Here is a 25,737-nt window from a genome sequence, read left to right on the forward strand (position 1 = left end):
GCCTTTGAAGGCTTTTTCTGCCTCTCTCGTTCTCATAAGGCAAGTCTTCTCAAGGATCTCTTTAAGTGACTGCTATCAAGTGATCCTACAAAATTTTCTGTCTCTGTGAATGAAGTAAGGGCATGGGCTCTAGGGAGCCATGTGGTCTCCTAAACTCACATAAAAGCTAATTGTTGAACAGATTCAAAGACAGTGTTGTAGGTTTTATCACCTCAGCAATGGAAAAAAGCATCAAGAGAATAGTAAAAAAATCTATACAATTTTTTCATTAAATTAAATATAAACTATTTTATCAAAGAATAAACTGAAATATATGGGGTCATTAGAAACTTTGCTTTCTGCTTCTATACAGGAATCTTTTGCCCCCCGACATACAGGCAGCTCAGAGTTGCCGTAACTAATTGCTGTCCAACTCGTGTACCCAGGGTCTCTCACCAGTTTTAGTATATAATCTGTGCTCACACAGAGAAGTAGAAGCATATTCTTTTAATTCCTCTTGATGTATTATATTAATTTTGGTCAGATTGACTGGCTCGTCTGCAGAATATTTGGTACATTCATTCCTAAATTGCTTTTTATCACAAAGATATGGCTTTGTGGAGGTACATGCTTTTCTCCTCTTTAGCTTGTTTATAGAAAAGACACAAAATAGGGTTTAACTTGCTCCTAGCTTTGCTACTGTAGCTGTAAAGTAAAGATACCATGCCTCTTACTATCTATATTGATTCTTTTTTCTGAAGCCTGTTTTCCTTATGCTTTCAGCTGCTCTCAAAATCTACATGCGTGTATCTGTCAAAACTCAAGTTCTTGCAAGCTGAAGTGCCACCCCTATGTTGCTGATCAAGAGAGGGCACTGCTTGGCAATACTCCTTGACTGCATTGCTGCTAAGTCACAGCAGTTTTTCTGTTCTAGTGCTGTCCTTTGTCTTTTCTCTGTTCTCATTCATTTCTCCTTCTTTCTCTCATAGTTCATGGCTCCTCCTCTGGGTTTCCTCCACCGCAGCACATCCATGTTGGAGTTTGGCTCCTTGAGACAGGTGATAGCAGCTCTTGAAGTACAAGTGACATGCTGACCTGGGCCTCCCAATCTATAAGAATGAGCTGGTCTGGCAGTGGCTGAATAAGGGATGACTGAGGCAGCAGACACGGAAGGTGAGCGTTGTTTAGGAAACAACTGTTACCTTACCCTCAGTTACCAGACTCCATCCCATAAAGCACCCATAGCAGTGCAGTCATAACTTGATCATCTGTTTGCTACAGCCTTTGCATGTTGGAAAAGAATACTGTAAAAGCCACTACCTCCTACAGCTCTGTGCAGTGTCCCAGTTGAGTGGTAGACAACAGATTTTTTAATCATGGTGATTGGTAGCGAAGGTCTGGAATAAACAGGACAGTCAATAGTACTTACAGGTTTTGGAGAACATCAGAGTGATTTTTATGAGGGTAGAGAATTGCACATGTCTAAATGGTGTCTGTGGGACACTCAGTTTAAAACTTAATCTCACAGGCATTAACTAAAAAAGAGAAATAAGGCTGTGAATTTTGTTCATTACAGTCCCTTTATGGAGGAGAAATGCTGGGAATATAAGCGTGCTCACAGGCAATGAGGGGTGTCCTGGTCTTCCTACTCCAAAACAGCAGTTCTCTTGTTTTATGTTGTGAATATACCAACTGAGCACTCTGCTGTTTCAGGAGCATGGTCTGATTTTACAGCCAGGATGGAAAGAGGAAAAACACAAAAGAAACTGAGGGAAGGTGTATAGGGCAAAGAGCTGGCTGGCAGTGTGGTTAAAGCATGCAGAGCCATGATTTCAGGGGTGGTGAGGAAGGGTGCTGTGGATCTAAAAGCTGTAAATCCAACTGAACACAAGAGGGCTACAATAACACATTTTCTTTCATTGAAGCAGAGTTCTGGATGGAGCTTTGTTAATATCTGTCTACCTTTTGGCCTGCTCTTAATTTCATACAGCTGGGAAATGAAATAAAATGCTATTTGACACCCTTTAAGTACTTGTATGCCTATCACTTCAGTACAGGCTATAAGGATTTGAGACTGCTATTTTTAACACTTTTCTAATACTTTAAACTACTTAAATGTTGGGACTACTTACTGAACATGCTGTTGCTGCTGATAAGGTACCAAAATCGGTGGCACAGATATGTAATTTGGTATGCACTCTAGTGATATGAATGCTTTGTTCTGCACTTAAACTGTGGAGAATCCAGATTGTGTGAGCAAATAAGGAAAAGGGAACATATGAAAGGCAGTCTGGAAAAGTACAAGTCCCTGCCTAGTAACCAAGAGCAAGTGTTAGGTTGCTTCTCTATTGATCCAAAGTGCAATTAAAAGATACCTCCTGCAGCTGAATTTAGATTGGGCTTTTAAAGTTTTTTCTTTCCTCCACAGACCTAGTATCAAGTGGAAAAAAAATCTGCATAGCAGGTCTCCTATAAAAAAAATCACCAAGTGGAGTTTTCATCAGCCTCAACTCCCTGGTTTGTACAGGGCTACTTACCTGAAGTCTCTCAGCTCAGTTCAGGTGCTGAAAAATGACACCAAGGCATGTGCTGGCTAGAATCAGGTAAATGGCCAGTGTTCTGCTTCATTTGCTGTAGTACTCAGTGTCAGGAAAAAGCCACCTTTCTGCAATATAAAGGTGCTTGGGTTTGGGGTTTGTTTTTGGAAGGAGTTTTTGTGCCTTTTTTTTTAGAACAAAGTGAGAATGTTATATTTTGTTCACTCCCTGCTGTTCTTTAGACAGCAGTTTATCTTTTAATTGAAGCTATCAGGATTTGTTTGTTTCTCTGGAAATGTACAGGAACATAACTTCCCAATCAATTGTAAATCATTGGTGAATATAGAGCTTTATTTATATGGTCCAGGATTAGCTTCTGCAGTGCATAAAGCTTGCAGAGATTAAGAGGGCCTAAGACAAAGCCTGTTGCAGATTTAGGCATTGGACCTTTTAGCAATGACTTTTTTTCAAGTAAATAATGCCCAAACTCACCCGAAGTGATACCTAGGAGCTAGAGCAGCTCTTATAGCAGGTGTAGGCACACAAGGCCCATTAAATCCACTGTAACTTTTGGTGTGAACATTTTCTGCTTCTGAATGCTACAGGCTGCTAGAAAAGTGGAATATAAGCAAAGAGGAGACAATATCCAGTAGCAGTAAAAAAGCTGCTTGTCTGTCTTAAAAGCCTATTTCAAAGGGCCCTTAAGAAAGGAGTATGAACATTTTCTTCCAGGCAGAGGCAGAAGCCAAAAGAGAAGGGTGTCAAAACTGCCTTTTGCAGAAGTTTTGAGTTAGAGAGATAAATTTGCATTCCTTTGCAAGCTTTCATATTCAAATTAATTAACTGGGGCTAAGGGAAGAACTGGATGGAGTCCATCCTCTGGCATTTTCCTGGAATGAGTTCACCCCATCAGTTCACCTGGCACAACCGTGTGCTACAGGTGCCTCCCCGTGCTCCCATTGCTGAGTGACACTGGTAGCTCAAACCTCCCAAGTAGGAACCATTAGAAGATGCTTATCTTCCTTATCAGAGCATTATGCAGGTACACAGTGCTAGGAGAGGCAGGGAGGGGAGAATTCCAAGTCCTTACCACAGCTATTTAGGCAGTCATTAAGTGCAGCCTGGCTTTCTGAGCTGGAAAGCATCTAATTTAGGTATGATTCTATATCTACAGCCTTGTTTCTGTAGGGCTTCTTCTCTCTGCCAACCTCCAAGATTGGCCATAATAGGTTGATTTTGGCCACTGCTGTTCATGTGCACTGTATACATGATGTATTTTCTGCTGCTGCTTTTTTTCTGATTACTTGCAAAAAACACAAAAGCAGCAGGATGGTTGTCTTGAGCCTATGGGCCTAATTAGGGAAGATCTTTGCACAGAAAAGCAAGATTATTGGGAAACAGTTGTTAAGCAAAAAAAAAAAAATTACTGTCCATCACCTGAGTAAATTACATAGGTAGGGATTGAGGGGTATGTTCATCCCTAAATTTCAAATTCATTTTGGAAATGAAAGTGTTGATGTCCCACTTCTGTAGTACAGCTGTGCTGTGGTGTCCACATTCTTGCATGTAAGACAAATCCAGTTCTGAGTGTTCACAGACACTTGGCTTTCCCAGTGCTGCAGTGCTATCTGGGAACACTCCCCATTCACCAACAGTGTGTTTGGGTGCAAATGCAGACAGCTCTCTGTTCTTCTGCATAGGCCACAGTAGGTAGAGCTGGGGACTGCAAGGGGCAGGAGCATGAACAGGGTCGTGGGGAAGGCAGATATTTACCTCCTGGGAAAGGCAGTGTGGGCACTGTGGCACTTAGTGTGGCCTGTTTACTCATCCCAGCTGTCTTCCAGAGAATCTGAAAGATTGTGGTCTGTTTTAACAGATGCTGATTGCAGTAAGTGTGTCTTTGGCAGGCTCACTGAAGGCAAGATGGTGCCCCAGCAAAACAAGTGAGGCAGTGCAGTCTGGCAGCATGGCATGGTGTGTGCTGCACGGTGTGTGCTGCACAGCTGGGCAAAAAAGGGCAAGCATGTTCTTAGGGTCTGTAGATAGTACTGCTTTATGGGCTGGGATGTGTACTCAGGAAAGACAGAGGCCAGGGGCAAGTGAACAGATCACTGAGATCTGTAGGCAGCTGGGACTTGGGTTGTGCACAAATGAAACCAGAGCACCCAGCAGCTGGGAGTGCCACAGCACAGCATGTGATGTGCTGCTTGGTGGGATGGGGCTGGAACATGCAGAAACCAGAACTGAGGAAACAGCAGTGAAGGACTCTGTGAAGAATAGACCAAATCAAAGCTTATGGAAGGCCAAGAGGAGTAGGGTCATGCATGCTTAGGGAAATGTGGAAATGACTTCGACACTGATAAATGAGGATAAGGAGCACACACGTGCATTTGCTCTCTGCTCTTGCAAATAGGCATTTCCAGCTGGTAGCAGATTTAAGCCCAGTTGCCCTCTCAGCTATACATGCACAATTGCTTTTGGCCAAGGATCTCTCCCCTTTGCTGAAGCCAGAGGCTGAAGAGAGATTGTCAGTGTCCCCTAAACTCCCCAAGTCCTTTTGGATTTCTTTCCCATTTTCAGTGATGACTCAGATGCATCTAGCACTGCATCCAAGAGCAGGGCACAGCTCTTCCCTGAGCAGATGTGATCTGTATCCTGAATCCCAACACACTGTGCTTGGGGCTAGATGCATGCTGTGCTGGGGGGATGTCTCTCCTTTAGATTACAAACACGGGACTTAAGCAGCCTAACCCCTCTCATTTTATGCCCGTGGTCGTTTGCATCTGGATGAGACTCCTCGTACAAGCTTGAGAAGCCTTAGGCCTGGATTTAGAGCTTTCGATTCAAGTGCTGAGTCTGTGGATGTTGCACATTCTTTTGGCACCAGCTCCTTATCAGCAAATCCCTGCCAGAGGTTACAGGGATTTGCTGATGCCTTGCCCTCTCATCCAGCTCCATCAAAAAAGCACAGGGTTAGCAAATCCCAGCCATTTAAGGTATTTGAACTATCTGAGTTTCATTTTGATGGAGATGGGATTGCTCTGGGAGATGGGCTGCAGAGCAATCGTACCTGCAGATCTACCAGTGCCTTCAGGGTATGAATGCCTGACAGGGGGTAGAGCCGGTGCACAGCAAGAACTGCGTTTTTATTAATCTCGGGTGCTATGGTGAGGAGGGTGCCATGGTGAGGAGGGTGCCCTTGGAGCGGTCCTGAACGACAAGGGGACAGCGGGCGGGGGCTCCGCACCCCCGGCCCGTCACCGCCCAGAGCCGGGCGCTGCGGGCACGGCGGTGCCGGGGAGCCCACGCTGCCTTGGCACAGGGCCGCCCAGCTGTGCCGCCCTCAGCCCAGCGCTGCCCTTCGCCCCAGGGGAGCGGGAGGAGGCGCCCGGGGAGTTCCCGTTCGGGGCATTGTGGGAAGGCGCGATGCGGCCGGGCCTCACCTGGCGCGGGGCGGGGAGGGCGGAGGGAGCGCCCGGGAGCCACCCGGGCCGGGCCGGGGCCGCGCCGGCTCCCAGCCTGCGCTCCGCACCATGGTAAGTGTCCGATCCCACCGGCTCCAGCCGCTCTGCCCCGCCGCCCCCGCCTTCGCCCCCTGCTCTCCTGGGCCGCGGAGCCCTCGACGGGCGCGTTGTCAGGGCTCGGGGGAGGCCGGGCACCCCCGGGCTGCCCCGCTTCCCTCAGCACCGGCTGCGCCGAGAGGCTGAAATGCCGTTTCCAGGCGGGTTTCCGCAAGGTTTGCACCTTTTTTTTTTTGAGGAAATGAAAGTTATATATTCTATTTTCTGTTTTCCGACCCCTGGGGTGAGCTCGGGTCACGCCGACGGTGTTTCGTGGCCAACCAGGAAAACAAGGCTGTTTTACAGGGAGGTTTCATAAAGCCTTCCTGTAACTTGAGGAGCTGAGGTTCAAGTCGGCTCCCGTGCCCGGAGAAGGATCGAATGTGGTTTCAGGTGGATCTCTGTCTTTTGGCTGACTGGTGCAGAGAGGGTCAGCGTTGGGCAGTGGGTTTTCCTGTGACAGGATCGCTGGGAAGAGCTTTTCCCCAGGGGTATTCCCTGGCGCCAGGTAAGTGGAGAGCTTGGACAGCAGCCTTGCCTCCAGGTCGGGTGCCTTTGCTCCACTGTCCGGTCTCACAGGGGTTGTAGGAATTTGGCTCCAGCTCTCCATCAAGTGTCGTGCCTGTGAGAGAGCGTGTGGGTCTGTTTTGTGTCCCTCGCCCGCTGGTCACCGGGATGGGTGACCCGGCCCCGCGGCTGGGCAGTGGCAGCAGCAGCGACTTGTTTGAGCTCGGAAAGGAGGGAGGCTCTTTGACTCTCCAGTGCTGCGCTTGGCGGGGGTTTGCTGGCATCACTAAGGGTTTCTGTAGGTACTCTCTTATGCTAAGCGTGATGACCAATATCTTGAGAACAATGTCTGGATTTTCCCCAAGGAAGACTGTGGGCTCTCAAGCAGTGAGATGGTCAGTGATGCCTCTTAATGGAGAAGCCGTCTCACTGCTTGATAATTCAGACTTGTCTTGCACAGTTTGCCCATTGTGTGCACCTGTAATACCAGTTACTGGCAGTGCAGCCGAACAGGAGTCTCTCAACTCCTTCAGCGGAGGCCAAGTGCTGTTGTTTGTCTCTATCCTCAAAGGCAGAGCTATGTTGTTTCTTCTCAGTAGTTTAGCCAGAATGCTAAATATGTGTTAGTCCACTGTATTTAGAAAGGTGTATCTGTCATTACGTATGCAAATAGAATATGCATACTAATGAATTTACAGATGGTAATGCAATCTCCACACCTTAAGTCCCTATATAGATGTAACTTTTCTAGTTACACCCTAAGACAACCCTGCATATCCAATTCCCTCTAATAAAGCTTATGTAAACAACTGGAGTTCCTATTTTGCCCTTGAAGGTCAGTAAATATGGGAGCTGATTTCAGGGAAGCTGATCTCAGAACTCTCCCTGATGCACGTACTTCACAAATGCCAGTTTTCAAAGCACTCACGATGGTCCCAGGGGAGCTCTGCTCACAATAGTGCTGCTTATTGACAATTTGGAGACTGTCTGCTGTATTGGTGGTTAGAATTTTACAAGGTTGAGTGTGCATTCTTACAATTAATTTTTTTTTTCTGTGGTCATACTATGAACCCTTGCTGGTGTTATTACATTTAACTAGTGCTGTCAGCCTTACCCTATTCTCCTGTTGTAGATACAGTGCTAATGAAAGGATTCTTTTGTCAGGGAACCCTTACTTAAAATTCCTTTGTCATCCAGTCTCTGGGAAAGAGTTGTTAACACTGGGTTATGAGTCAAGAAATAAGGGTTTGCTGGGTTACAAACCAAGAATATAACTTACTCAGGCTCGGAAGTGACAAACTTTCAACAGGTCCTTTAAACTCTCTGTGCATTGTTTCCTCCAGTTTGGACTGACAGAATTATGCTTGCAACCTTTTTTCTGTGTTTTGAGAGCGGAACGGAAGGTGCCATGTATATAATACCATGTTTTAGCAAGAGGGTTGTTTCAGTTGTTTGCTCTTGTATATTTCCAGGGAAGTTTCAGGGAAGAGTCTGTTTAGCAAAGCTGACTTCATTTCTTACTGAGAAAGACAGCTTTTCTGCCCAGCTGCTACTTTGGGATATGTTTTTAAAAAAAGACTTCTTAGAAAAGACTAAATTCTACTCCCTGACATGTGGGTGCAGCAGAGAAACATGTCACAAAGAATGGCTGTCTCAACAAGAGTGGGGAGAGAGTACAGAGAAGAAAATTATTAGTGTCCCCAAGGACATATTGCTGTAGTCTTTCATGCCTGGAAGTGTTGCAACACCTTGATCCTACTGCTGCCTCAGTGTTATCAGTATTATTTTTGTGACAGTACGTGGCTCTGCTTGCAAAGCTCTGAGTGCAGAATTGGTGCCTGCATAGTAAAGGCTCTGCTTCCCTCCTACCTGTGCTATTCATCAGTAAGAGGAGACAAATTAGTACTTGTGGGCACAGTCTGAAACCCTGGAGAAAGATCAAAAGAATCCCATTGAGCACAGTGGCTCCAAAAATGTATTTGGCCCAAATAGAAAAGGAGTTGGCAAGCACTGATTCCACTTAGCAAGACATTTGATAAACAGTCACTGATCTAGAAGCTTGGATGCAAATATTAGTTGCTGTGACTGCAGCTGCTGACACCTTCCTAGTGTTTGGAAATGAACTCTCAGCTCTTCTGAATATCGACCTCACCAACAGTCTCGATGCTGTTAATTGTTAAAGTGGATCTGCAAAAGATGTTTTCATTGCTGCACAGAATTTACTATCTACAGTTCAAAGAATGACTCCTTATTTTCCACTTTTTACATTATTTTCCGTTTTACAGCTGTGTGTTGGCCTAACAAAGACAATGAACTTTGCTTCTAGGCATTTAGCTCTGAAAGACAAGAGGGACAGCAGACTAGAACAGATGAGAGGAGAGAAAATGACAAATAAATTATTCTTGTTGTTCAAGGCAGCATTGTACATGGAAAAAAAAAGTCCATGTGGTATTTCTGTGTTAATTTTTCTTGTAGTGAACTTTAGTATGATAGTAGAAAATGGCAATGGAATGGCATCTTGTTTAGAAAGTCCTGAGTATATGGATTTTTCTGCTTGGAAAGAGGTGACTGCAGGGGAAGTGATACAAATGCATGAAGTCATGAACACTATAAAGATTGGTTGCTACAAGAAGAATCAGGGTACATCCTGCAACATTTTTAGGCACTAAATGTATGATAAACAAAAGGGAATGCTTTTCTACCTGGTGTAGGTGAATGTTTTTAATCCACTGCTGAGGGTGCTGTGGGTGTCTTAGTGGTTAGGCAGCTCATGGAGGGTGGGTCCACAGGTGGGTTGTCTGGATGCAGTTTCTATCCCTGAATCCTTAAACCTGTGATTCATAGAGATAGGACTACCAGAGTGATTTTACACATGCCCTGTTTCTTATGCTGTCTCCTGGAAGCTGCTTAGATCAGAGCACAGCTCAGGGGGTGATCCATAATCTGGCATTCAGTTACTCCCTGTAGGATACAGTTTTGTGGGATTTTCTAGGAAAAATGGTTTTTAGGGTTCTTAGCAGAGAATGTGTAATGTTGGACTTTCCAGTTTTGGATGTTCCTTCTCCAAGTGCTCATGATCATTACAGATTGTCACTGGTTAATACTGGAGCCTGCTCGGGCTGGGCTGTCCATGCAGGAATTGTGATGCATACTTTGCTGTCTCTGGGTAATAGGCACATTTCTGGAAAGCAAAAGAAATGATTCTTTGGTTAAGTATTATTTTTTTTTAATATTTTCACTCACAAGTAAGGAAATTGTAGACATGTCTCAGAGCCAGGAGTTACTAGGATGTGGAGTACCTGGAGGGCATTGGAGAAAGCCATGGCATCTGGGATAGGCAAATGCAGGAAGAAAGCTGGAGGAGTAGTGGGCAGCTGGGTCTGTCATGAGGCAAGAAAATGCTGCCAAGCATATGGACCATGCAAAATGTTTGCTGTTTTGCCACATCTTTAATTACTTAAAAAATCCCATGCTTTATAAATGATCCCACAGACCTTCTGAAGGCATCAGTTACCTGCTAGAGCAGCAAAGGGACAAAATTATGAAAGTACTGAGGAAACTGATGCAGATAGAGCTGCTCCTCCCTGAAGTACTTGCAAGATTTTTGCTTCATCAGGCATTTCTGTGCACCAGTATTGGTCCTTCCAGTGGTGCCTAAGTTGAAACAATACTGCTCCTGTAAAAACAATTCTGTCTGTATCACATATGCTCAGCTACTGGTTACCACCCCTGCCCATTAATTTCCCTACTGTCCTATTCCTGCAGGCTGTCATCTGTGTTTTCTTGGCTGCTTGGCTGCATTCTTTCTTGAGTGGCCACCCCTGGACCTTTGCATTTCTACAGGTGTTGCAATGCAGAGATAGAGGTGCAAGATCCAACCATGCACAAACGGCATTTCATTTTGCAAGTAGGAATACAGCAAGCAGAGGCATTGAGGTAGGATGGGAAAGTAAAATTTGCATTTGTGTTTGAAGGCAAGCTTGGCGTGCCTTTCTGGCCAGACATGTCTTTCTGGCCTGGTATGTCCTGGATGTGGATTTCTTAATATCACAGGCATAACCCCAGGTACTCTACGCACCAGTGTTTTCTTCTCGTCTGTCTGAATTTATGTTGGATATCCATTTGTCTGGGAGGGCATTAAAATGCCTCTTCACTAGCCAGTAAATGCCTGTTGTTGCCTTGCTCCTTGCCCTTAGAGCTTGGAGACAGGTTTGCTCAGATGCTTGCAGTTCTCCATGGCTTGTTAACCAGTGCAGGAACTCTGTGGTCACCACCCTCTGCTTAGTGCCCTGTGGTGAATGCTGGGCACAAACTGCAAAGGAATGAGAAATAGGCTCACTTTTGTTTAAAGAAAATGCAGAACTTTACTGTCTTGTGCCTTTGTCTTGCAAGCCCGTGCACTGCAGGCGAACACATGAAGTATTGGGTGAGTGCTGGTCTGCTCTCACCTCTGGAGAAGCCATGGGAAGGACTACGGGAAACTCTCACAGCAGCCACTGGGTTATGGAGATGGGGAAGGGCCAGTACCTCAGGTATTTCCTTTCCTCTAAATCTTGTGACAAGACTTGGATGAATAGCAGAATGAATTTGTGTTCCACTTTCTCAGTCTTGAGGCTAAATGTGGGGCCAACATAAAGCATTTTGTGAAATCTGACCCTTCCTTCTGTAAACAGTGGTTGCATCTTTTATATTTATGCTTAGCTTAAATCCATGTTGTTTTACTTTAATGAAAAAATGCCGTTTTAAAAGGGAAAATTGAGAATTTCTTTATTGAAAATGCCTGAATGAAATGCTTCAGCATTTAAAAGAAAATTATTCCTATGCTCTTTCAGAGTAATTCACAAATGTGATCCAAACTCACGTGTATCTTTGGTCCTTTTGGAGCTCAGGTTTCCTGTGAACATCTTTGTTGGGAGCTGGAGGAATGGGTGTGAGGCTCTGTTCCTGCTCCACCAGGCGTGGGAATCCCCAGGCTGAAGCACTGTCTGTCAGCTGACTGAGAAGCCAGGGAGGCTTGTCACCTTCTGGATGTGCCTGCCCTGTCCCACAGCAAAGCTTCTAACTTTGCTCCTTGAGAGGTCAGAGTCAAGGGAAGGGCCCTGCAGTGCCTTCACACAGCAGGGCTTTGCAAATACCTGATAAGGTGAACTGGAAATGAAACTAAAAGAGGCTGCACCTTTTACCAGAACCCATTGGATGAGATTTCAGCTCTGTTTCTTCACTAGGTGTTCAAGGAACAGACTGGAAAAATAGCTCCTTGTGACTGTGAAGTACAATGGGGTTATAGTGAATTAGGAGGAGCTCTGGTAGCTTGCTCAGCCTCTCCCCTGATCTTCTCCTCTGTGTAGTAACCTCATGAAGATTTTCACTGCCTCCCAGAAACATATAAGCAAATAAAAACAATTCTAAGAGCCCAGCCAGCCTAGGAGGCAGAAGGGATGTGATTATCTGGTTGAAAATTGCTCTGAATGTCTTCAAATTGTGCTGGTTTCTGTGAGGTCAGCCAGCTGCCACTCCTACCTCTGTCTGTCCCTAGGGGTGGCACTGAAGCTGGAGTGCCCTCTGTCTGGTTCTCACGGCTGTCCTGCCGTTCCTGGCCCGCTGTCCTATGGCAGAGCTTGAGGCAGGTTCTCTGCAAACTCCCGGCCTGGATCTGTTCTTGCTTATTGCCTGGAAACTGGAGTAACTCCACTTGCAGGAATAAAAAAGCACTGATTTAAGAAAGCCAAAAGTAACTATGCTCTGTAAAAACTGGGTGCCATTGCCTGCGCTGTCTCTCCTCTGGAAAGCCGGGGTTGCCGTTGGTGGGATGGCTGGCAGCCCCTGAGGAGGAGGAGGCACATGCTGTGCTGTAGGGAGGACACTGTTGAAGGATTACCACCAATTTATGTGGAATGAGCCAAGGTTGGGAGGACTAAGATACAATGATAAGCAAGAGCAGAGCGGGAGGGAGCTTGTGGGGCACTTACAGGGCACTTATAAAGCTCCTTCAGCTTTGTTTTCTGATCCTTAGGTAGGGATCAGAAGTGAGGAGCTTCAGGATCGGTTTGGTTCAGAGCTAGAGCTGAGCTATATCGTTTAGATTATAGTTTAATTTAACTCAAGTGAGGCTAACAAGAAGGTTGTTATTGTCTGAATTGATGCCATATGTTATAAATATCCTTTAAATGCTGGTGTGCTGGTCCATTTAAAATCTTCAGTAATAAGGGTGACTTCTGCATCAGGAAAAAGCATAAAATCAATGTGTAACTATAGTCACGTGCACCTGTAATGATCTGGCACGGCTTTTATTGCATGGACTTTGGATGTATTGTTTAGGGGAAATTGCTCAGAAATGTTCCTAATGGAGATTAAGTGAGAAAGAATCCTGTGCCAGTTAGGCAGCAACATGGTGCTTTGGGATTTCTGTGTTACTGGTTTTGTCCATGTTTTCTTTGTTCTTATATGCTTACATCATGTAGGCTAAATGTATGTTTTAAATTTTAAAGCTGAGATCCAACAGTATTTAACAAACGTCTCTCAGCTGCTGTGAATGTTTTAGTGACAGAGTGAACAAGTAAGGAAATTAATATTTTTAATAAAGTAGTCTGTTTTGAATTTTACATATTTGCTTTAGAAGGGATGAAAACCCCAGAGTGTGTATTAAAGGTCACTAACCAGATGGAGACTTTGTGCAACTGCAGAATACCAAAATAGCTGTACTTGAGTGTGTTAGTGTTCTGCCTCATCCTGATGTGGGTAGATTGTTAGTAGGTCCATAGTTGTCAGTTCAGTACATCTCTCTCAATTCACCCTAAACACCTGACATTCCAAACCATCTCTGTGTTCACAGTATAGCTGTTCTTTTTTTTTTTTTAAATTTCAGTATTTACTTTCCTTCTGCCAAAAAACAAACACTAAACAAAGCAAAAGCTAAAAGAAATCTTTTATTCTTCAAATGTTTTGGAGAAAAAAAAGTCACTTAATAGGTGGAATACTGTGAATGTTTATACGTTTTAAAAGAAACAATTTAATGAAAGCAGGTTTTGTTCAATTTCAGATGTGATGTAAAAATAAATACTAATAAAAAAATCTGGACAGCTGTCTGTGCTGGGACACAGATTCTTTCACATCAGAGAAAAGAATGAAAAATAGCGAAAGATAAGTAGAATATGAACTCAACTAGACTAAAACAGTGCTAGATCAAGCAGACTTCCAGGGAATTAGAATAAGTTAAAAGAGAACTTTATCATAAAAAGTTGCTTCCTCTGCCAGGTACAGCTAGTCAGTCTGGTTTTCTCCAGGCTTCTGGCAGCAGCTAAAGGTATGGCTTTTTCATCCCACTTCCCATTTTATGAGGTCCAGGAATTTTCATCCATTAGAGTGTCCTATGTTGCCTGTTGCCCTACAGAAAGTTTTTAAGGAAATCTTAAGAGTTTCCACGTTCTGCCAAGATGTTTTGGGATAGCGATTCCTAATTTGCAAACCTTAGTTACATGTGAATTTTAGGAATCTCTGTTTTATAAAGGTGGCTTTGGTTTTGGAGGGCTCTTAACTGAATTTGGAAGGGTTTCAGCTGGAGCAGAGTGTACCCCAGAGCTGCCTAGCCGAGCAAATCCTTGCCCAGAGAAGGCTGCTTGCTGTTTTTTCCACAGTCTTCCTCTTCTGCCTCTCCTCCCTTGAGGCTCCTCACAGTCTTCCTGTCCTGTCACCCCCAAGGACCTGGAGCAGCCAGATGCCACAGAACAGGTTTGAAACTGGTCAGCAAATGTAGTGCAGGTTGAATTATGGGAGGAGCAGAAGCATTTCTGGGGCACATTCTTTTCACAGTGGGGTGAATTAGAGCCTCGCTGCACACCCCTGGAGTTCACTTTGCAGGAAGAAATGTGGCATCTTCTACATGTTTACACCGTTGGACAGTAAACTGGACAAATGACCCCTGTCTTCCCATCGAGTCATCTTTATTTGCTCTCCCTATGGGTGGTTTGTTGTATATGTAATAGAGTACAGGCTGGAGCCCTTTAGATGGTTGTGCTAAATGTTGCAGTACAGATTAGGTTAAATTTAAAAACCTCTGTAAAAGCAACAAATGATCCGAGTTCGAAACCAGTGAGCCAACTGTAACATGTTTGATCAGTCTGGAGTGTGTAATGGCCAAACACTGGGGAAGGCTGCACCAAAGGGGACCTCCAGTCCTGGCAGAGAACAGTCCAGAAGACAAGCTCGGGTGAGCTGCTTATCAGATCATGACAGCCCATTAGCTAAAGGAAGGAAAGGTCTCCCTAGGAAGGTGGAAAGAAATCAGAGTGTGTGTTAGTTTTACATATTTCTCTTCTGTTTGCTGTTCATGAACATGCAAACCTGTATTTTGCATTTTTTATATCTGTTCCATTTACTGGTAAATTATTTCATGTCAAAGTCTACCATTTGATTTTTTTTGTAGCCCTGAAACTAAGTGTGTTAGCTTTTATCCCAGTACAGCTTTGGTAGATCTCGATAAAAGAGAAGGCCCCATAACTTTCCAATCTGTCATGTAACTTAAAGTAGCAGTTGATTCAGAGATGCATGAGAAGAACATAGAGTTCAAGTTTAGAAATCTGGTTTAAATGGTGGATTTAAAAAAAAAACACCCTATTTTTTTCCAGTAGCCTACAAATAGAAAGTGGAGTCATTTAGGCTACTTACTGACGTTTACGGAGGTCATTTTGCACAGTGCTGTAGGTGGTTGGGTCTGATTCAGTAAAATAAGCTAATAAAATTACACTCAGCTCCCAGACCAAAGCTTGTCTCCACAGACTCCACATGTGAAGGCAGCTGATGCTCTCGTAGGAACTGTACTCATCCCAACCCACTCAGTCTCGGACCTAAAAATTCCCTCTGGCATTGCCCCTGGGTCTGGTGCTTGTTAGTCACAGCCAGCACCCCCATAGGATGGTAGCAAAGGGAACCAAGCACCCTGCTTCTGAGGTATTTTGCTTGTAGAAAGTCATTTGCCTTTGTTTTCCTCTGGAGTTAGAACTTTTAATGATGAGTAAAACATTGCAATGTAATCTACCTCTATTTGTAGTTTGGCTGCTGGAAACCAACGAAAAATTCCTTAATCAACCTCCATCTTGTCATTAGCACTATAGGAAAGCAAATATGTTTTCACAGTCAAGGAGCAAGGAACAGATGAGCTGTTAGATCTGTGTTTGTGCAGATCTACTTCAACATTTCCAGGTTTATTGATGCATCAGAATCTTTCCAGTGGGCTGTAATGAACAGAGCCATGAGAGTGAGGAATGTGTTGAGTCATGTCAGTGTGACTGGGCAGAGCAAAGCTGAACTGAATGAAACAGTTGGATGCTTATGCTTACAGGAATGAAGCTATTTAACCTCTTGAGAATGTAATATTATTACAACTCCTAGAGAGTTAACCCAGATTGAAGGGGTTTTAGAATTTAGAAAAAGGAAGAAGAACCAAAAGAGGAGAAAACCCCCCCACAGCATTTTCTCTTCTAAGCATCTGCAGCTTTGTAATGTGTTGTTTTGTTACAGTAATTCTCAGCTGGGCAGTCATATCTACCTTGTTATTATGCAGACTGTGAAATTAGAATTGTACTACAGTAGAGGCTCTACCTATTTTCTAGCTGCATATATTTCTGTAAAAATTACCATATGATGTATGCAGTTATATTCTGCATATGAAACAGTGTGATTTTGGAGCTTGTGTACGAATCTTGGTGCATTTAGGAGCATTAATAGATATTTTCTGATTGCAAAGGATGTTGCCTCTGATCATGAAAGTGGTGGTGAGACATCAACTGCATCCTTAGAAGAATCAATGGAGTTCTCAAAGCAGTTTTAAGTGAAGAGCATCGCACTTTGCTATGGGTGAAGCATGACATCCTGAAGTAACTAATCAGCAAAAAATAATGGTAGTATTCACAGTGATTCCCTGGTTTGTTGGTATTTATTTAATCTTTTAGAAGCATAAGGTTGCTCTGCTGGAGATATACGTGTATTACTTGCAGGCACTCAGATTTAAGGTCTGTTGGGTCCAACAACTGAGGGTCCCACAACTAAACCAGAATATCCTTTCATTTTCTTTCCCTATTAAAGCACTGCAGGCAAATACATTTCTTCCTGAAGATGTCTCAAATCTCACAGTCTTATGCTGAACATGCTGTCAGCTTTTGATGGGGTTTCACTGACTAATTCCCTGGCATTTTCAGTCAAAACTGGTCATCCTCTCCGATCTGATGATTCACCATATCTTTAGAAATTTGTTTATCAAATAGCTGCTACCTGTACCCGATGGCTTTTAGAAGGACTCCTGCTGACCTGCTGCTCTTATCTGTAGAACCTGTGCTCAGCTTTTCAAAACATATTCATCTTTACAAGGGCTTTGGAGTTAATGTGCTGTGCAAAATAGCCTTTCATTCATCCAGCTCCTCTCAGTGGACAAGTGTGTGGACAGTAAATGCTGTCCCTACATGTACTGGGAGGGGGTAACCCTGGCAGCTGGAATACTACCATGTCAAACCCAGTTGGTAATATAAGCAGAGAAAGGCAGAAACATGGTGCTTTGCTCTTCAGTGTAATCAGGGTGTGTATACTGCCAGCAGCATACTTTTTATTTGCAAGCTCATCTGGAGGGTATTTTAGGACTCAACACAAGGCAGCTACAAAATCCTTGTAATTTTATCAAGCACATTAGACTAGTGATGGCGAGAGCCTTTTTTCCAGCAGTAGATGCTGCCACAGACACATGAATAAAGCAGTCCTCCTTTCCCTAAAACAATCCTATATTTGAAGTCTTTCTCAATATAGTCAGAACTCTTATCTTTGGATTACTCAATAACTATGCAACTCAATAGCTAGAGAATGGTTCTGAATTATGAATGAATGCTTTGTTTAAAATCCGGTAGCTTTTTCTTTTTTTTCTATTTTGCAGAAGCTTCTCTGGTGCAGTTCTCTGCTCAGACTTTACCAGAGCGTGGAGTGATTTTATCTTTACAGAAATTTGCATTGTAATCTTGATAGTGATTGTGAACATTAACTTTATAATCCTCACTGGGGAAATGGAGTGATGAAGTATAGGTACAGTAATAACCTGGAATAGAAAACAAGAAGCAGAAGGGAGTAGGGTGTAGATTGAAAAACTAAAGGGAAGGGTAAGGTTAGGCTAATGGGAATGGGGTTGTGATAAGTGATCTCCCAGACCTTCTGTTGGGACTTTGCAAGGATTGGGAGCAAGTGAGGAAAGCAAGGCTCCTGTGCTTCTCCCTGGTCCTCCTGGGATCCAGGGAAGCCATCAGTCACTGCACAGACAAGCAGCAGTGCACCTGTCATCATGCACACGGATGTGACCACAGTTAGACATCCTTCCTGCACATCCCTGGCCTCCAGGCATTGGTACTGGTGAGAACAGCAATGGGGGTACCTGTCAGGAACAGGGCAGTTCACAGTGTCTTCAGCCATTGAAAACATCTCTGTCCCCCCTAGGTGGGTTTGTGGAGTTTTTTTCCATTTAGCAGAGGATGTTCTGTTGAGAAGGATGTCCTCAAATAGATGCCCTGCATTCTTAACACCATTTCTGCACTCTTAGTAAATGGCTTATTGTACTGCTCACATACACTAGGGTCAGTTATTTTAACCTGCTAATAGAAGTATTTGTATAAATGTGAATTGATACTTTTCTCCCAAAGCCCCACTGGCATTTAAAAGCTGGCTCTTGTGTATTTCAATAATACTGCTTATGCTAAGCATGAAAAAATCATGAGTCAAACCCTATAAAATTATGACTAGCTTTAAACTGGAGATTTTAGAACAGCGTAGATATTATACTTTATTTAATATAATATATCCCTACTCAATGAGGTCTGTCCATCATCACAATTGTCTGTGTTTCATAGTCTGCTGATTTCTTTAGTAAAACTAGTCAAGCCTCCTTTCCGAAGTTCTTCTGCCCCTTATTGCCTCTTCTAGGAACCTGCTGCTTCGTTAGTGATTACGATTACTGTCTCAGTATTCATATTTCTAGTCTTCTGCCACACTGATTTCCCTAGCCCTGTTGTGGATAAGTCTTTATTCCCTTCACTGAGGTATCTGATCTTGCTGGAGGAGGGGGCGGTGCCCTTTTCTCACCACTGCAAAGTGGTGATGCTCCTCCTGTTCCCCAGGGCAGAGACAGAAAAGGAAACAAAGCTACTGTTTGCAAAAGGTAAGGAAGGATGGGCAGGAGAGGATGCAAAGGGTTTGGCCTAGGGAAGAGGTCCAACAGGGAGGGGAGGGCTGCCTGGGGAAGAAACAGGAGAGAGGAGGGATCTTTCCCGTGGACCTTGCTGACATTGTGTCCAAACATCGCACCAAGACTGGAGATGCATGGCCGGGACTCAAGATTTCTGGCAATGGGCAGAGGACTGTTCTTCTCTGGCCATGGCCCTGGTGTTAACCATGTTGCTTTGTTTACTCTAGATACACTTTATACTGCTGTTCAGTCGGCAGGGGAAGTTAAGGCTTCAGAAATGGTACACGACGCTACCTGATAAAGAGAAGAAAAAGATCATTCGAGAAATTGTTCAGATTATTTTGTCTCGCAATCAAAAAACAAGTAGTTTCGTTGACTGGAAAGACCTCAAGCTTGTTTACAAAAGGTGTGAGTAATTTTATAAGAACGTATAATTATTATTCATATGAATAACACATGCTAGAAGAGAAGAGTAAAGGCTCACTTCAAGAAAAGCAGCAAACAGCACTCTTAGTTCTAGGCTCAGTTAGGAGCCTGCCATCTAACTGTCTGTAACAATGCAGTGTCCCTGGACAAACCAGCAGGGTAAATTGTGGGGTACAAAATACTTGTACAATTTGTCAAATGAGAAAAATGGGAGTAGTCTAATAAGTATTGGTGGTTAGAAGGCTCTAGACTTCACTGTGCCTTCTAATTCAACAAGGTAGCCTGCTGGGATGTGTGCTGGGCTTTATCAGGCTCTTTGGGGGTTTGCAAGAACTGTTCTGAGGTACTTCCAACATTTTGCCAAATTTTGTCTTTGAAATATTTGTTGCTCTGGAAAGTGTTAATTCCCATTTCCTTTTCCAAAGAAATCACTGGTTCCCAGTTAGTTACACAATACCTAACGTTTACTCCCTGTTCATTCTTCTGAAGTTGTAGCAAACAAAAGTAACCTTAAAGGTATAGCTGGACAAATTAAGCAACATCTCCCATTTAGCAAAAATTGAGTTCCATGCAGTGAAAGGAGGGGTATAGACATCTGATCAGCTGCTGTGAGCCAGCCACAGCACCAGTGAACTGAGGTAGATCATTCTTGCATCTTAGGTTGGTTTAAACATAAAAGTTTTGCTGCAAGTTAGTTGTGAAGGTTGTTTGGTCTAAGCAGTTTCATGCATTCTGGCCCTCTGTCATTTGATAGCCAGCAGGCTTACTGAGATGTGACTCCTTTCACCTTTATTTTTGCCTTTTTTAATTAGGAGGAGTAGCTTGTCCTGCAGTTTAATTAACCCCACTTACTATAGTGCTATTACAGCAGGTGAGAGAGACCTGAAAGTACTACTGATTTATTGTTTATTTTATCCCAACCAGTGCTGGAGGTATCCCACTTTACCAAGGGTGGAGTTTTTTGGTCTAACTAAAATTTGTTTAAATTCTCTGATCTTTTAAAGTGTTTTCTGAGATACTATAAGAATGAAAGGAAATGTTTATTTTAGAGACTAGATAGGAATTAACTGTCATACGAGTAACTACTAAGAGACAAGCAGAGCACTGAGGTCCCAGCTATTCACTCTCATGTTTTTGCCTCTGTTTCCCTAGGTATGCCAGTTTGTATTTCTGCTGTGCAATAGAAGACCAGGATAATGAGCTCCTGACACTAGAGGTTGTTCATCGATATGTAGAGCTCCTGGACAAATACTTTGGAAACGTAGGTTTCACTTTCTCCCATGGACTCATTCCTGTATCTGATAAACAAAGCTATGTGAAGCTCATTTACTTCACATTTCCATCTGCAGTACTTGCCCTGCAGGCTTTCTCAATCCAGAGTGAAATTCATTATTAGAGTTATTTATAAAATAGTGCTGAAACAATCATAAGATTGTTTTTCCATCCTTTCTTCCCCCTCCTCCCCCCCTCAAATTAATCTTGATACTTAGTATGTCTGTCTTGGAATAGAATTTGAAGAGAAAGCTTGAGGAAAATTACTTTTAAAAAAACCCTGGGGTAAAGTACTTTAATTCTCCCTCCCTCCCTCCCTCTTCAGATATACTGGTTTTGTTTGCTTCATAATACTGCGTAACACTTAAGGACACAGAACGAGGAAAAAGATAAACTGGGTGTGTTTTCAAAGAAAAGACCTGAAGAAGGTCAAGTAAGTCTTTTAGTAAGTCTTTGAAGACTACAAGAGACCCATCTTTTCTATGAATATTTTTGAAACTATCCTGACTACCTTAATTCATCTCATTTCAGTCAGTGTGCCATGACTCGTGTCTGTACCACTTCAAAACACAAAAGTGGTTGGTGGCTGTCACTAGGCAGGGAATTTGTCTTGCTCAGTGAAACCCATATTGCAAGGGCTATGTAGGACCTGTGATAAGGTTAGTAGGCTAGGAAGTCTGCTTTGTTCTCTGAGAGCCAGTATGGATTTAATAATAAGTGGAATGTCTTTGCTGTAAGTCTGTTTATGTGAAGAGGCTTCAACATTACATAATATTCAGTTTCTTTCTTCACCCTGCTACCTGCCACAAGAGTGCATATGTTGAGTATATTTGATTAACCCAACAACTTCTGACCCAGGAGTGCTTATAATGTTGTAAAAGTGGTTTAAATGTGATGTGTCCTTTTCTTCTGGCAGGTGTGTGAGCTGGATATTATCTTTAATTTTGAAAAAGCTTATTTTATTCTTGATGAGTTTATAATTGGTGGAGAAGTACAAGAAACTTCAAAGAAGACCGCAGTGAAAGCCATAGAAGACTGTGACATGTTGCAGGAGGTAAGGCAGAGGAAGACAAAAGGCAAACACATCATCTTCCTACATCTTCCTTGTTTGACAGGAGCTGAAAACACAGCTAAGCACTTCTGGTATTTAATTATCCAAGTGTGTCTTGCATTCAGTTTCAACAAGTACAACAGTGCAGTTACATAAGCTTTCAGTTCAACCCTCTTGGAATCATTTGGAGACTCTTTATATATGGCTGTTGCTCTCTTGCAGTTTAACTGCTAGAATTTCACAGATAGTGTATTAAGAAATAGTTTAAGATGCATCAAAGATATTTCTATAAGATCATATTTTAAGATTATATTTTATGTATAGATATGTATATATAAATATGGAAAAATCTCTTGTGTTTCACTAATACAGTGGAAACAGATGACGTACTATTAACATTTAAAATTGGAAAGAGTACGTGCTGGCAAACTCCACTTCCATTCAGAAGCACCTTTGTAGTTCTGCCAGGCACAGATATGTAACCTTTATTCAGAAACCTGCAGAGAATTCAGGAATTCTGTGTAACTGGTGTTGTGCCGGGAATGGCAAAAGCAGTTGCATGGGATGGATTTATTTCATTTTTAACTCGATAGTGAAGGATCCATCCTAATTCTGAAGGAAGCAGCACATGGGCTGAACTAGCTCAGGACACACTGTGTGAGTTGAGCAGCTTTCCCAGTGGTCTGTCATGTGCACGTGGAACTCAGCCAGCTGTGTGCAGAGGCCACTCGGCACGATGAGTTTAGCCACAGCTGTGGTATGTCATGATTTGAGGATCAGATTCTAAACCACTCTGTTACATGTTTTTAAAGCAGAATTATTTCTACATTTTAATTAATCTGATCTAATTCATGCAAAACTACAACTGTCCTCAAGGAGGACAAGAGATTTTGTATGAATGTTACTGTACCACTCCATAATGCATCAGTTGTTTCTTCTATTTTTTTTTTTCTAGACAGTGGAAGAATACATGAACAAGCCTGCATTTTAATGTTAAACTACCTGGAGAGAAAACTGCTGTATGCACCTCTACAATGCACTTCCTGAAATTGCTTCCCAAAGTGCCAGATTCTCAGAAATACCAAAAACCAATAACTGAAGGGGTTTGTTTGTATAATGGTGAAGATGAAGGTCAGCTGATGTAGCAAAGGGTTTAACAGTTCTGTACTTTGCATTACTCTGCATATGAGTTTCCCAGAGTTGTTATTACTCTGGGTGTAGTTTTCTCTTTATCTTGCTGGACTGAACTCTTGTTTTTTACCATGTCTTTTAGCTACAGATTTTGTCATCATACAGTGCTACTCTGACAGTACTTTGAAGAGATATTTTTACCAGTTTTGGTTCACTGCTGACTGTATGACTCTACTTTTGTACAAATGTCCATTATTTTGAATGTAAGGATTATTCTGCTCTAATAATAATTTTTTTTCTAAAAGCCAAATTGTTGTGGGCCCTGATTTCATGAGCTTTTTGCGACAAGATTAACCCATCTAGCATAAGAAGAAATATGCATGTCTTTGGACCAACCCACTTCTTTCACGATCTTCCCTCTCTTTTCTGCTCTAGTCTGCTAATAAGAGTGCTCCAACTGCTACTAGAGTGCACTCCATGCCTCCATTTGATCTGGAGACTCTTCTGACTGGAGGTAGGCTTCTCCTAGGTTTAATGAATCCTTTCTGCTGCTGCATGTGGATGGCCTGTCTCTGTCTTCCTCCTCATTTTCCTATCCCCTTCCTAGATCCCCTGGACCTGTGCAAAGGCTCCAAACTTTGGAAGTGTGCAGCTTGAGAGCAGGAGATATAACTTAAGAGGAAAAAATTAGTCTTTGGGATTTTAGCGTGAAGATAATCTCATATATCATTTGGTATCCACCAAAACCCATATTTCCCTTTAAAATTTTCCAGTCTCAAATTCACACACCTCTTGGGATGATCAGCTTTCAAGTAGTTGAACATGGCCCATTTTTGTGAAGACTGGACAATTAAATCAGTTTTTTTTAACTTTGCAAGCTGCAAAAAGGGTAAAATAGAAAAGTCAGCTGGGCTGTGTCTCTTACTGTATCTTAAAACATTGTAGCTGTGTGTGTGTGGAGCCAGTTGTGTTAACATAACTGTCTTTCAGTGCAATTTGGACCCTATAAACTGATTGAACTGGCTTCCTTGGAGAGAGAATTTCGTCCTTTAACAGAATTCAAAGCTCGGGGAAATTCTCTTTATTAGCCCATAACTCACAGCTAGATGTTTTGTCTCTGTCAAATCATGAAATTATCCTGTACAAAAATTAGGCACGTTATCAGACAAATATGCCAGAATGATCCAAGCACTGATTCACATTTCCAGTCAAGATATATTTCCTTGATTTCTGGGGTGTACAGTCAGTATTTTCTTTCAGGGCTTTTTCTAATCTTTAAATGTCCTACATGCTTACTTTGATTTTTTCATTGCTCCTTCTTTCCTAGTCCGTTTGTATCTTCCCTGGGAGGGGTACAGGGGTTGTTTGGAGGGTGGGGGCACTTTGACATAACACAACAACTGTGCTGATTGTCAGCCCCCTCTTCTGCCTGTGCTTCCTGGTCTGTTAGTAAAACTGTGACAAGCTGCTTCATAGCATCATGTTGCTCTTTTTATAATTACTTTATCCATCTGTTTTCTCTGCATTGATGTCAAAGGGATACTTTGAGCATTGAAAAAATAGTGAAATTGCTGAAGGGCTTTTAATAGCTCTGAAGACATCCAATTTAATAGTAAATTAATGAAATTGTATGAGTTGTATATTATTTTCTCATGGTTTGAAATGAAGTTTTTAAAAGTAGAGTGTTTAATTGATTAAGAAACCACTTCAGAATGTACAAAAAGGCTCCTTCTGCTCTTTGTAAGTGACTTCTATTCAGTGAAATCATCAGTACTTTGATTTGCTTTTTCTCCTTTTTGGAGCCATGCTGTGATTCTCTGACTCTTGAAACTGTCATGTTGCTTGAATTCTGGATTATATCAAAATAAGATTTTCAAAAAATTTCTTGGTATGAATAAGGATATCATAAACCTGTCTTTTCAGTCATTCTGAGGAGAGCTAGAAGACTTCTTTCCCTGTAATTTCAAATGAAGGAGAATTCCTTATGGAAAAAAATAATAGACTAGCTAGGGGTACTTAGCCATATCAGTATAGCATCTGAAATGAACAGCGTTGCCAAACTGATGTATCCAGTGTCAACTTGAGAAGTGTGAAGGAATTAATATGGTTTCCTTGCTTAGTGCAAAAGTTTATTGGAATATGGTGTGCTTGTTGTGCCACCTGCCTTTGTACTACAAAATTGAATGGAAAGTATATGTCAAGTGCTCTAAAGAACTGCTAAATTATGTTCATGCTCTAAGAAATATCTTCAGTTTCCTGTTGCCTACAGGTGGGCTACACAAAGCAGGCAGGTGAGCATTAATTAATGTGAGTTTTGCTAGTGTCAGCCTGCATGTATGGCATACTTAAAACCAGATTGGTTTGAAGCATAAAACTTGTATTTATACTTTTTACAATCTTCAGTGAGAAAGGGATTACTCACCTGAATGGTTTTGTAATGGAATTCAGCTCAACCCAACTTTCCCAAAGGGAAGAATCCCAAATGAAACCCCGTTATTGTCGGGTTACCCTTAGGTCACTGTCAGAATGCCTGCGTCTCCATCTCTGTGGAACTCCATTGCCACCAACAGGACTCTGCATAGATCAGTGCACTGTGGAGCAGAGCTCATCAGAAGATTGATGTCTCTCTTGTTATCTTAGTTCCTTGATTTTTCTTAGAGCAGGAGATGCACGTATCTTTGTACATAATTGACAGAGCTGGGAAGCATTACCCATTTCATTTATATTTGCTCTTTTCAACTTGCCTGACTATACCAGGCAATGCTCAGTGTAAAGTTTTCTGAGATGACTTTATGAAATTATTATCCAAAAAGGTATTAGCAGATTCCTTAACAGTTTTCCCCATTTCATCTCATCTTTTGCAGTTACCTAAACTCTCACCTTGCTGACAAGCCTCAAGTACTTATGTCCTAGTTTGCAAAATTGTGTTTACTAAAATAGCCATGAATCACAGTCATGTTGCTAGCCTAGATTCCCTTCCTTGCTTTTGCCAGCTGCATCTGACAAAGAGCTGCTTGATTTTCGTACGGGCATCTCTGCCTGGAGGATTCTTCTTGTGATCTT

The 25,737-nt window shown here is 42.6% G+C and overlaps 1 protein-coding gene and 1 long non-coding RNA gene across 2 annotated transcripts; one reads left to right on the top strand and one right to left on the bottom strand.

The window, feature by feature from the left end:
- The first annotated feature begins 5,706 nt into the window (after positions 1 to 5,706).
- On the top strand, positions 5,707 to 22,984 carry AP1S3 (adaptor related protein complex 1 subunit sigma 3). The gene is made up of 5 exons (XM_064666538.1): positions 5,707 to 6,052; positions 19,022 to 19,200; positions 20,373 to 20,481; positions 21,409 to 21,546; positions 22,499 to 22,984. Exons 1-5 carry the CDS (start codon positions 6,050 to 6,052, stop codon positions 22,532 to 22,534), a joined length of 465 nt encoding a protein of 154 aa, XP_064522608.1. The 5' UTR covers positions 5,707 to 6,049; the 3' UTR covers positions 22,535 to 22,984.
- Positions 18,367 to 21,686, bottom strand: LOC135419752 (uncharacterized). Its single transcript, XR_010433135.1, has 2 exons — positions 21,590 to 21,686; positions 18,367 to 19,088 (listed from the first exon to the last, which is right to left on the bottom strand). It is a non-coding gene; the product is annotated as an uncharacterized LOC135419752 (long non-coding RNA).
- Positions 22,985 to 25,737: the final 2,753 nt, after the last annotated feature.

Source organism: Pseudopipra pipra, chromosome 10 (assembly GCF_036250125.1).
Source record: "Pseudopipra pipra isolate bDixPip1 chromosome 10, bDixPip1.hap1, whole genome shotgun sequence".
NCBI classification, from domain to species: Eukaryota; Metazoa; Chordata; class Aves; order Passeriformes; family Pipridae; genus Pseudopipra; species Pseudopipra pipra.